This window comes from Oncorhynchus gorbuscha, linkage group LG23 (assembly GCF_021184085.1).
Source record: "Oncorhynchus gorbuscha isolate QuinsamMale2020 ecotype Even-year linkage group LG23, OgorEven_v1.0, whole genome shotgun sequence".
Lineage (NCBI taxonomy): Eukaryota > Metazoa > Chordata > Actinopteri > Salmoniformes > Salmonidae > Oncorhynchus > Oncorhynchus gorbuscha.
Window position 1 is genome coordinate 35,704,345 of NC_060195.1, and position 12,252 is coordinate 35,716,596.

At 41.7% G+C, this 12,252-nt stretch overlaps 1 protein-coding gene across 1 annotated transcript; it reads right to left on the bottom strand.

Moving 5' to 3' along the window:
* Positions 1 to 565: 565 nt before the first annotated feature.
* LOC124011624 (short coiled-coil protein B) lies at positions 566 to 4,289 on the bottom strand. Its single transcript, XM_046325080.1, has 4 exons — positions 4,082 to 4,289; positions 2,051 to 2,122; positions 1,863 to 1,943; positions 566 to 1,775 (listed from the first exon to the last, which is right to left on the bottom strand). Exons 2-4 carry the CDS (start codon positions 2,067 to 2,069, stop codon positions 1,633 to 1,635), a joined length of 243 nt encoding a protein of 80 aa, XP_046181036.1. The 5' UTR covers positions 2,070 to 2,122; positions 4,082 to 4,289; the 3' UTR covers positions 566 to 1,632.
* Between the last annotated feature and the right edge of the window lie 7,963 nt (positions 4,290 to 12,252).

Here is a 12,252-nt window from a genome sequence, read left to right on the forward strand (position 1 = left end):
TTATACTCTCCACCCGGCACAGCCAGAATAGGACTGGCCACCCCTCATAGCCTGGTTCCTCTCTAGGTTTCTTCCTAGGGAGTTTTTCCTAGCCACTGCGCTTTTACATCTGCATTGCTTGCCGTTTGAGGTTTTAGCCTGGGTTTCTGTATAGGCACTTTGACATCAGCTGACGTAAAAAGGGCTTTGTAGATAAATGTTATTGTTGTGGTCAATACATTTAAGTTCAATCAGTCTAGGGATTGGTATGTCAACTGAAAATCAGGCTACCACAGGCCCCAGCAGCACATGACAGATTTTGAAATATATTAACTATAAGAACATGTTCCTGATTGTTGAGACACTGAGCCTTGCGTTAGCTGTGGACATACAGTATAGTGCCTCGACATGTCAACAGTTACGTTTACAGCATGACCTCAGTGAGATGCAGAACGGCAAAACTCAATGCTGGCTGTTCCTCATTTGTCTTTCCGGGCACCCTTAGAGCCCATGTGGAAGCTGGAGATGTGGTTTAGAGAGGACTATGTGGAGACAGGAGAGGAATACCACCACATACACTCAAAAGGCAAATCAAACACTTTTATTAAAACAAATGCATTTAAAAATAACATAATGGTCAAATGTACACAACGGCTACACACCAAGGTTTAGGGTGACTTCCACTGGCTGACAAATGCAACGAAGCAACTTTCTCTACCATTGATGCACATGCGCAAGCCCCAAATTGTTCATACAATAACAATTTTAGAAAAACAAAAGGTCTGAACTCTGATTTAATATCTTGTGTGTTTGATGAAAACTTTGCCAGTGGAGAGAGTCAGCATTCCAATTAAGCCTAGACCTAAAAGCATAGTCTAATAATATAACAAACAATATTAAAACATACAATATTAAACCATGATGACCTTTGGGCTCTATTCAAGCTGTAAAGTGTACAGATTCCTCGATAGAAATCTAAAGGTAATTTCCCTTTGAGCTGACATATGCAGCGTTTACCATGAATGAGGTCTCTGCTAAAGCCGGAACATTGCCTTTAAATTTGAATCACGTTGTTAAGCTAAACTTCGATGCGGATTGAATAGAGAGAGCCCTTAGGGTTGCATAATTCCAGTAACTTTCTCCAAATTCCCTGGGTTTTCCAGAAATCCTGGTTGGAAGATTCCTGCAATTAGAAGTGGATAAGCAGGAAATCTGGGAATAGTCTTGAGATTTCTAGAAAAACAGACTTTTGGGAAAGTTACCGTAATTTTGCAAGCCTATTTAGACTACTAGGCAATCTGAAATGACACAGTTCCCTCGTCTCTTCCTTCAGGCGAGGTTATGTGTAGTAAAAGAAACACATACACCCAGAAATAACAAAGTTGCATACAACAACTGTGTAACAATGGCAATAATACTGTAACATAAATAGAAAAGTTAAAAAGTAACCCAATGTAAACAATTGAGCTTCACTGTAGAAATCTTAAAGGTGGCGAAGTGAGGGGGGGGGGTCTAGGGCTATGGATGTCATGATGACAAAGGCATAAACTCTACCAGCTGTAGTTCAGGGGGGTTATTGGCTGGTATTTGGGTTAGGAGGGAAGGTAGAGGGGGATTGGTTTTGGAGGGCAGTGGCGGTTCTTGTCTGGTCCCTTATTTTCGTTTGCTCTTGGTGTCGGTGGTCTGGAACACGCTGGAGGCAGACATAAGGTTCTCAATGTACTGACCCAGAACCTGGTTCTCAGACTTCAACTTCAGGTTCTCCTCCTTCACCGCATCCACACGCGACGACAGGTCTGACAACAACAATGATTTAAGGAATTGCAATAACTAACATTATTTACCGCTGCTTTCATGAGTCTGCAAACATCCAGCCGTCTCACCTTCTAGAGTGTGTTGAAGCTCCAACACCTGGTTTATAAGCCTAGTCTTTTCCTCCAGCTCAGCCTGATTCTCCATGTCACCTACAACACACACAACACATTCTATTACAAACATGTCCACGGGAAACAAATGCTGTTGACGTTGCACATTTCCCAGAAAGTATGTGAAGCAAGCCTTGGGCTCTTACCATCCCCGTCGGAGCTCATGGCGAAGTACTCGTCTTCCTTTTTGGAATGCAGGGCTGCAACTTACAGGGACACTGGAAGGGGACAAACATTTAGAAGGAATAGGATCTTAGACAAGGGTCAATGGCCCCTGACTGACCTGTTCAACTCTTATGTATACTGAACAAAAATATTAAAACACAACAATTTCAAAGATTTTACAGTTCATAAGGAAATCAGTCAATTGAAATAAATTAATTAGGCCCTAATCTATGGATTTCACATGACTGGGAATACAGATATGCAGATATCCACAGATGAAAACCAGTGAATATCTGGTGTGACCACCATTTGCCTCGTGCAGTGCAACACGTCTCCTTCAAATAGAGCCGATCAGGCTGTTGATTGTGGCCTATGGAAAGTTATCCCACTCCTCTTCATTGGTTGTGCTAAGTTGCTGGATATTGGCGGGAACTGGAACATTCTGTCATACACGATCCAGAGCATCCCGAACATGCTCAGTGGGTGACATGTCTGAGTATGCAGGCCATGAAATAACTGACATTTTCAGCTTTCAGGAATTGTGTACAGATCGTTGCAACATGGGGCCATGCATTATCATGCTGAAACATGAGGTGATGGTGGCGGATGAATGGCATGACAATGGACCTCAGGATCTCGTCACGCATCTCTGTGCATTCAAATTGACATAAATTGCAATTGTGTTTGTTGTCCGTGGCTTATGCCTGCCCATACCATAACCACCCCCACCATGGGGCACTCTGTTCACAACATTCAGCAATGCGAATTGCACATTCCCTCAAAACCTCTGTGGCATTGTGTTGTGACAAAACTGGACAGTGGCCTTTTATTGTCCCCAGCACAAGGTGCACCTGTGTAGTGCTCATGCTGTTTGATCAGCTTCTTGATTTGCCACACCTGTCAGGTGGATGGATTATCTTGGCAAAGGAGAAATGCAAACAAATTTGTGCACAACATATTTGTGGTTGTTTTGAGATCTTTTATTTCAGCTCATGAAACCAGCACTATACATGCTGCATTTATATTTTTGTTCAGAAAAGTAGAGGTTTGTGAAATGGCACCTGCATGTGTGGATTGATCAACAGTTTTAGGATTCAAATCAAATGTATTTATATAGCCCTTCTTACATCAGCTGATATCTCAAAGTGATCTACAGAAACACAGCCTAAAACCCCAAACAGCAAGCAATGCAGGTGTAGAAGCAGGATTGACTGACTTGCTGTAAATTATTCAATACAATCAATGCAACGGTCTCTACTGGTAGACTTACATTTGTTACCGCTGCTCCATTCAATTCGTCAGTCAATTTGCAGCCAAGTGGTACACTTCCATTGTGAATAAATTAGTTTAAATTTCATTTCACTTACTTTAAAAAGAAGCAATCTAGAATTGCTACATCCATTTAGACTTTTATTAATGATATAGCTATACCCATTCATTATTGGATGGTCAGTCCTTAATCTGATTGTCATCCCTTGCATAGCTCGGTCTGAATATGAGTGGTTACATTTCTCTAGACCCAGTGCAGCTTTTTAATAAAACAGTGGCGGGGTTCTGCTTTGTTGTTTAAATCGCAATTTCTCCTTATTAAAAAAAAACAGATACACTGGCTGACAAGATCATTACTCGAACCCTAGTTGAGCGTTGATTTAGCATCCTATGTAATTTAAACAGCTAGCTAGCTAATGTTAGCTAAAAAAAAAATCAAAATTGTCTGCCCGCAATCACAACCTAGAAACACTCGTCCACCCAAAATCTATCATGATTATTTCACACTTTGACTTTCGAATCGGGTAGCCACCGGTAATGTTATAAATTGTTATTCTACCAGTGTCCTGGCCCAAAAAATATCACCAAAGTTAGCAGACTGTCTAGCTAATCTTGCTAGCTATGCCGACAGAGGCCAGCTGGCGAAACAAACTGGCCTGTCTTATTTGCTACCCATAACAACACTTTCTACAAAACCATTAAAACAACAAGTCAAATTGACAGAAAATATTCAAATTACTTACCCTCAAAGAGCAAAAAATAAATATGCAATGTGGTGCTGAAATAGGAAAACGTCCGAAAAGAATTCTACAATCCTGCCAGCCGCTGTTCAAGGTAATTTAGGTGTCAAGCGCCTCCTTCGTGAGATGCTCGTCGTGTGTCCGCTAGAGGGTGGTGTAAGACTGATTATTGTAACCAGACCCATACTTTATCTACAGGACTTACTAATGTATTAATGGCATTGATTGTGGCCATTATTGCGAGCCCCTTTGAAACAATGCTGCAGCTGGTCAACGACACTGCATTTTGTTGTAGACAGTTAAGACACGTAAAAGCGTGGTCAAAAGCTTTTTTGAAAGATTCCTATTTTATTTTGGAGTTGCACAGAGGTATACCACAAAACAGAAAAGCTACCACCATAGCATTTTCTCCATACATTTGTTAATATATTTTCCTAATGCTTTTTCATCATAGAAACCATTTTGGAGAATATGGATGTTTCTCAGCACAGACAAGCAGAGTAAGTTAATGTAGCTATTCATTACAGATTCTCTGGTACTTTTGTATACTTTTTAGCCAATAGTTCTGAAAATGGCCTACTACGTCACATATGAGCAGATATGCGCACCATGTCATTGCTCTCTCTCTCTCTCTCTCTCTCTCTCTCTCTCTCTCTCTCTCTCTCTCTCTCTCTCTCTCTCTCTCTCTCTCTCTCTCCTGTGTCCACTGAGCCGTTGTGCCCGCCCTGCAAACTCATTGGAGAACGCTGGACAGGTCTCTTCTAGCTGTCACTTGTGAGAGCAAAATTATGTTACAATACTGTTATTGCATAAAATGGTTGTTTTATGGAATAGAATAGGGTTCTTAGAACACTCATCTGTGAGTTGTCTTCTGAGTTGGTCCTCTGGGGCTTAATGCCGACAGTGGATTTACAATGCCTTTGGTGATAAAACCTAAAGACCGCATTCCATAGCATGAGTTGGTGTTTGTGCACTGGAAGGTACCAGAGGTACCAGGGTTCAGATTGCTCGGATAATTATGAGAGGACAAAAGCTGAAGAACATACGCACATCCAGGTACTTTCCACAGGTGCTGGAGTTGTAGACAAACTCATGGAAAACAGAAAGAAAATGTTGCACACTGTTTCTCATTCTCCTAGGTTATATTTATTTATAATAATGTTTCGACCCTTGGGTCTTCATCAGGCATCCATATCCCAGGTCTGGGTGGAAGGTCCTATATATAGGGGAAGTACTCAGTGACATCACTTCCTGAGAAAACAGGTAAACAATGTATGACAGTTTCACAATATTACAATTCAGTTTATCAAAATATATGATCATACACAGGGAATGTGATCAATATACATACACATTTAAAAAAATCCTAATTGTAACTACATTTTGACATAAAAACAGTTTCAAGTCAAACCTCTCGTTAAGGACAAGAGGAGACAGTGTTCAGCCTGTGGATCCAGGATGATTCCCTTAGAAGAAGTTTCCTCTCAATGTCTCCTCCCCTGCGTGACATATTGACAATTTCTATTCTAATGTATCCCAGAGAGCTAATAGGATGTCCAGCTTGTGCAAAATGAGCAGCAACCAGATTCGTTGTCTTACCTGTCCGTATATTGCTGCGTTGTTCATTGATCCGTGTCTTAAGGCTTCTATGGGTTTTCCCTATGTAAGACAGACCACAAGGCTATTTCAACATGTAAATAACATTGGTGGACATGCAGGTAATTAGACCCTTGATCTTAAATCTTTGTCCTGTGTATAAATAACTTGCATTTGTATGTAAAGCTGCATTGACCACATTGGCCACATTTATAATTACCCTCCAGAACCTTGTCCAAAAAAGTTTCCCCCTTTCTCTAGTGGGTAATCAGATTTAACCACAAAATCTAATATCAATATTATTAAAATGGCGCCGAAGAAGGCAGACGTTTTATGTGTCCTCAACCGATTGTGTTTTTTGTTTGTTTATTTGCGTTGTTTGTAACTTATTTTTAAAACTTATTTTGTACATAATGTTGCTGCTGCCGTCTCTTATGACCAAAAATAATTTCTGGATATCAGGACTGCGATTACTCACAAGTGACTGGCAGAATCCTTTTTTCCCTTTTAATGAGTCTGACGAGCCCGACGCGAGCGATAAACTGCTTTCTCGGGAACAGGCCCAAATCCCTGTGATTTGCGTGAAGAGGAGAAGCAGAAAAAGGGACCAGAGGGCAGGCTGCCTTCTGAGAATTCATAGGCGATCGAATAAAACCCCACTTCCTTCCACTCTGCTAGAAAACGTGCAATCTTTGGAGAATAAAATCGATGACCTACGCGGAAGACTAAAGTACCAACGGGACATTCAAAACTGTAATATCTTATGCTTCATGGAGTCGTGGCTGAACGACGACACGATCACCAGCTGACTGGTTGTACTCAGTACCGGCAGGATAGAACAGCGGCGTCTGGTAAGATGAGGGCAGACTATGTATTTTTGTAAATGACGGCTGGTGCACCATATAAGCAAGAGTACCGAGAGAGTTTTCATCTGTATTTTCCGTAGCTGTTTACATACCACCACAATCAGAGGCTGGCACTAAGACAGCATTGAAGGAGATGTATTCTGCCACAAGCAAACAAGAAAACGGCACTCGTAGCCAGGGACTTCAATGCAGGGAAACTTAAATCTGTTTTACCAAATTTCTATCAGCATATTAAATGTGCAACCAGAGGGGTGGGGGACTCTGGACCACCTTTACTCCACACACAGGGATGCGTACAAAGCTCTCCCTCACCCTCCATTTGGCAAATCTGACCATAATTCTATTCTCCTGATTCCTGCTTACAAGCAAAAATTAAAGCAGGAAGCACCAGTGACTAGATCAATAAAAAAGTGGTCAGATGAAGCAGATGCTAAGCTACAGGACTGTTTTGCTAACACAGACTGGACTATGTTCCGGGATTCCTCCGATGGCATTGAGGAGTACACCACATTAGTCACTGGCTTCATCAATAAGTGCATCAATGACGTCGTCCCCACAGTGACTGTACGTACATACCCCAACCAGATGCCATGGATTACATGCAACATCCGCACTGAGCTAAAAGCTAGAAGCTGCCACTTTCAAGGAGCAGGACTCTAACCAGGAAGCTTATAAGAAATCCCGCTATGCCCTCCAACGAACCATCAAACAGGCAAAACGTCAATACAGACTAAGATCGAATTGTACTACACCGGCTCTGACGCTCGTCGGATGTGGCAGGGCTTGCAAACCATTACAGACTACAATGGGAAGCACAGCTGAGAGCTGCCAAGTGACACGAGCCTACCAGACAAGATAAACTACTTCTATGCTCGCTTCGAGGGAAATAAAATAGAAACATGCATGAGAGCACCAGCTGTTCCAGAAGACTGTGTGATCACGCTCTCCTCAGCTGATGTGAGTAAAACCTTTAAACAGGTCAACATTCAAGGCTGCAGGGCCAGACCGATTACCAGGACGTGTACTGCGAGCTTGCGCTGACCAACTGGCAAGTGACTACACTGACATTTTCAATCTCTCCCTGTCCGAGTCTGTAATACCAACATGTTTTAAGCAGACCACCATGGTGCCTGTCCCCAAGAACACAAAGGTAAACTGCCTAAATGACTACCGACCCATAGCACTCACATCTGTAGACATGACGTGCTTTGAAAGGCTGGTCATGGCTCACATCAACATCATCATCCAGAAATCCTAGACCCACTCCAATTTGCATACCGCCCCAACAGATCCACAGATGATGCAGTCTCTATTTCACTCCACACTGCCCTTTCCCACCTGGACAAAAGGAACACATGAACACTATGTGAGAATGCTATTCATTGACTACAGCTCAGTGTTCAACATCATAGTGCCCTCAATGCTTATCAATAAGCTAAGGACCATGGGACTAAACAACTCCCTCTGCAACTAGATCCTGGACTTTGTGGTAGGTAACACACATTTGCCACGCTGGTCCTCAACACAGGGGCCCCTCAGGGGTGTGTGCTCAGTCCCCTCCTGTACTCCCTGTTCACTTATGACTGCACTGCCAGGCATGACTCCAACACCATCATTAAGTTTGCCGATGACACAACAGTGGTAGGCCTGATCACCAACAACGAGACAGCCTATAGGGAGGTCAGAGACCTGGCCGTGTGGTGACAGGACAACAACCTTTCCCTCCCTCAACGTGATCAAGACAAAGGAGATGATTATGGACTACAGAAAAAGGAGGAACAAGCACGCCCCCATTCTCATCGACTGTGCTGCAGTGGAGCAGGTTGAGAGCTTCAAGTTCCTTGGTGTCCACATCACCAACAAACTAAATGGTCCAAGCACACCAAGACAGTTGTGAAGAGGGAACGACAAAACCTATTCCCCCTCAGGAGACTTGGCATGGGTCCTCAGATCCTCAAACGGTTCTATAGCTGCACCATCGAGAGCATCCTGACTGGTTGCATCACTGCCTGGTATTGCAACTGCTCGGCCTCCGACCGCAAGGCACTGCAGAGGGTATTGCGAACGGCTCAGTACATCACTGGGGCCAAGCTTCCTGCCATTCAGGACCTCTATACCAGGCGGTGTCAGAGGATGGCCCCCAATGGTGGAAAAACTCCCTCATGTCAAAGAATCTCCAGCCCCACCTCTTTAAGGAATCATAGACTTCTCTCCCCCTAAAATATTTAGATGCACTATTGTAAAGTGGTTGTTCCACTGGATGTCATAAGTGGTACCAGAGTGCTCTGGAAGTCTGCTAAATGACTTAAATGTAAATGTAAATGAGGTTTCTAAGAGGATGGCTAAAAATTGTCAAAGACTCCAGCCACCCTAGTCCATAACTACTCTCCACTGAACACCCAATCAAATGGCTACCACCTAGGCCACTATTCAAATGGCTATTTTGCCCCCCTTTTACACCACTGCTACTCTCTGTTGTTATCATCTATGCATAGTCACTTTAATAACTCTACCTACTTGTACATATTATCTCAACTAACCGGTGCCCCCGCACATTGACTCTGTACCGGTACCCCCCTGTATAGTCTCGCTATTGTAATTTTACTGCTGCTCTTTAATTACTTGTTACTTTTATCTCTTATCTGTATTTTTTAAAACTGCATTGTTGGTTAGGGGCTCTTAAGTAAGCATTTCATTTTAAGGTCTATCTACACCTGTTGTATTCAGCGCATGTGACGAATAAAATTAGATTTGATCTCTCACGTTTGGGGGTCTTTTAAAAACCATATGTGGGGGATATTTAAAAATGGGTTTCAATTGTGGGTCTGTATCAATAATTTACCAGTGCTTCTTGATAATGTCCTTAAATGCCTTCCCCAATGGTGAGTATTGCGTAAAGCATTATTGGACATGTTCTGCTTTTTCTTTTACTTTTGGTTGAAGGCTATCCAACTGTTAGTCCTTCAAAAGGATCATTGACATGTTTTACCCAATTGTCTTTGTACCCTCTTTCTTTAAATCTTTGTGTGAGGCCCGTGGACTGTTCATGATAAGAAGCATCAGATCTGCATATTCTTCTGATATGACTGAATTGACTTATAGGGAGACTTTTAATAAGTGGATGTGGATGAAAGCTGTCACCTCTAAGGAGGGTGTTCCTGTCCCTCGTTTTCCTATAGAGATCTGTAGAAAGAGAGGTTTTGTCCTTAATAACCATCACATCTTGAAACCGTTTTAATAGTTTCAATGTCTAAATTGTGTTTTTGTTTAAAAAAAAAAAAATTAAATCCTAATTTAATATTGTATGTGTGTGTATATTACTGTAAATACTGATCACATTGCCTGTGTATGATCATATATATTGATACATTTAATGGTAATATTGTGAAACTATGTTTTACATTTTCTTTTACATCCTGTTTCAGGAAGTGATGTCACTGAGTACTGCCCCTATATATAGGACCTTCCAGCCCCACCTGGGATATGGATGCCTAATGAAGACCTAAGGGTCGAAACGTTGTAAATAAATATCACCTGGGACCATGAGCAGCAGTGTGCTGCGTTTTCCTTTCTGTTTTCTATAATTATGAGAGGAACCTTGTTTTGGGGGCCAGACCCTGGTTTCCACACAAAGAGAACAGTCTTTACAGCAGATCCTGTCTCCTGTGAATTATTCATTTCTTTCATACAAATCCTAACCTTATGACCCATTCCACATATCTGTTGTTTGTCATGTAGACTATAAAAGATCTTTGTATCCTTTGTGTCGGTGCTCTCCATGAATCATCTAAGGGTGGTTCGTCGACCAGCCATCGTTGTTGCAGAGCACTCACATCATTCACTTGTGTGTGTGTGTGACCTGCTTTCCTTTAATAAGTGAATAAATATTTAGTTTAAGTATAACTCTGACTTGTGTGATAAGTTTGTCTCTCATCATTTTTGATAATACAGAAATTAACCACCACACACTCAAATGCAAGGGGCTGACTCTCATTTGCTAGAACTAAAATTGCTAGTGGGCTGGCCCACGTGGGGGGAAATGTAGGAAAAATGCCGTGGCACAGCTTCAAGACAACAGTCACTTTCAAACTAGAGATGTCATGGATAATTGAGGTAAGAGAGTAATTCTGCTCATGGATTATGCATGTATGAACTACACATTAACACATCCAGCCCAAAGCGTGATGTTTAAAAAATACTTTCTTTGTTGCCAGGTCTTTAAGAAGGGCAGGATACAGTGCAGACTAAGCCATGTTCACCTTTTCAGGCAAACCTGCTTTGTTTTAGTGGACAAGACGTATCCATTGAAATACATTTGTCGAGCCACCATATACACACACACCTCCAGGAACTACAAGCACTAGGAAGACACAAATGATCCATGCTGTCCTACTTTAGTTGCTCCATGTTGTTCTACTTTAGCTAGTTACGGTTGGTAAAGCAAAACAGTGCATTATTTAAGAGTTTTCTAACCAACTTCGAAACAGAAAAAAAGCTGTCACTGACCATGTGCTTATGGGTGAGCTTCCTGTTTAAAGCTTGCTTTAACCCACTAAATGATGTGACACCAATGAAGTGATGTGATTTTGATCATGTGGTTTCTCTACAACGGTCTAGTAAGAAATTAACTCGTCAGGATTAAGCTGTCCTAGTTTATGACATCACACTTTTTAAGAATTCACCCTATGTGTTCAAAAACATGAAATTATGAATGTAATTCATTGACCTTTGTTGACAATAGTTGAGTGGTCACAGAGTATTTAAAAACGCTTAGCATTTGCACACGAAGGACAATGTCACACAAGAAGGAAGTACAACGATGGCTATTTGTGTCCGGCAGAGAAGGGGTTAAAAACCTCTACTGGATCGGTGTCCCTCCACCAGGACGGTTGAGCTAACGTGTGCTAATGTGATTAGCATGACGTTGTAAGTAACAAGAACATTGCCCAGGACATAGACATGTCTTATATGGACAGGAAGCTTCAATTGTTGTTAATCTAACTGCACTGTCCAATTTACAATAGCTTTTACAGTGACAAAATACCATGCTATTGTTTGAGGAAAGGGCACAACAACAAAAAAAAATTCACAACGGGTTTGATTACATTCACGTCTGAAGGTAAATAATGTACTTACATACAGTAATCTTGCTCTGATTTGTCATCATGAGGGTTCCATAGATAAAATGTAGCATAGTTTTGTTTGATAAAATAATTTTTATATTCAAATGTAGGAAATTGGTTCTAAAGTTTGAACTGCTGCTGTTTCTGTTACAGGCAGTTAGATTTGGTTGTCATTTTAGGCGGGAAAAAAAAGGGTCCGATCCTTATTAAACCAGCGCAGGGTCGTTGTCCTGGGCATGCTGCAGTTGGCCTGTGTGGCGTTGTGTGTGGGTTCATTGACGTGTTTTTTTACACAAAAACACCAACCTCGTGAAACTTGAGCACCTGTGTGGACTGGTTTGGTGAACAATGAGTGTTCTTTCATCTAAACAATTTAAATGATTTGTCAAATGTAGCGTACAACACTTGATTTGTTAAATTTTGTGGTGACTCTTTGCTTCCCAAAGGAAAAACACAGTATTGGTAAGTGATCAAGGTGGCATTGGCTTGAGGCTACAATTGTCTGACAGACTGCCAAAGGTGACACAATGTTCAATCATCTAATAGCATGGTTTGACCCTCGCCAGGTTTATCCTGCCTTAGTGCTTTG

Excerpts from the sequence above, each read along its gene's own strand:
- LOC124011624 (XM_046325080.1), bottom strand. Across the intron at positions 1,776-1,862 it reads GCTTCAACACACTCTAGAAG|ACCTGTCGTCGCGTGTGGAT; the intron begins GTGAGACGGCTG and ends TGTTGTTGTCAG.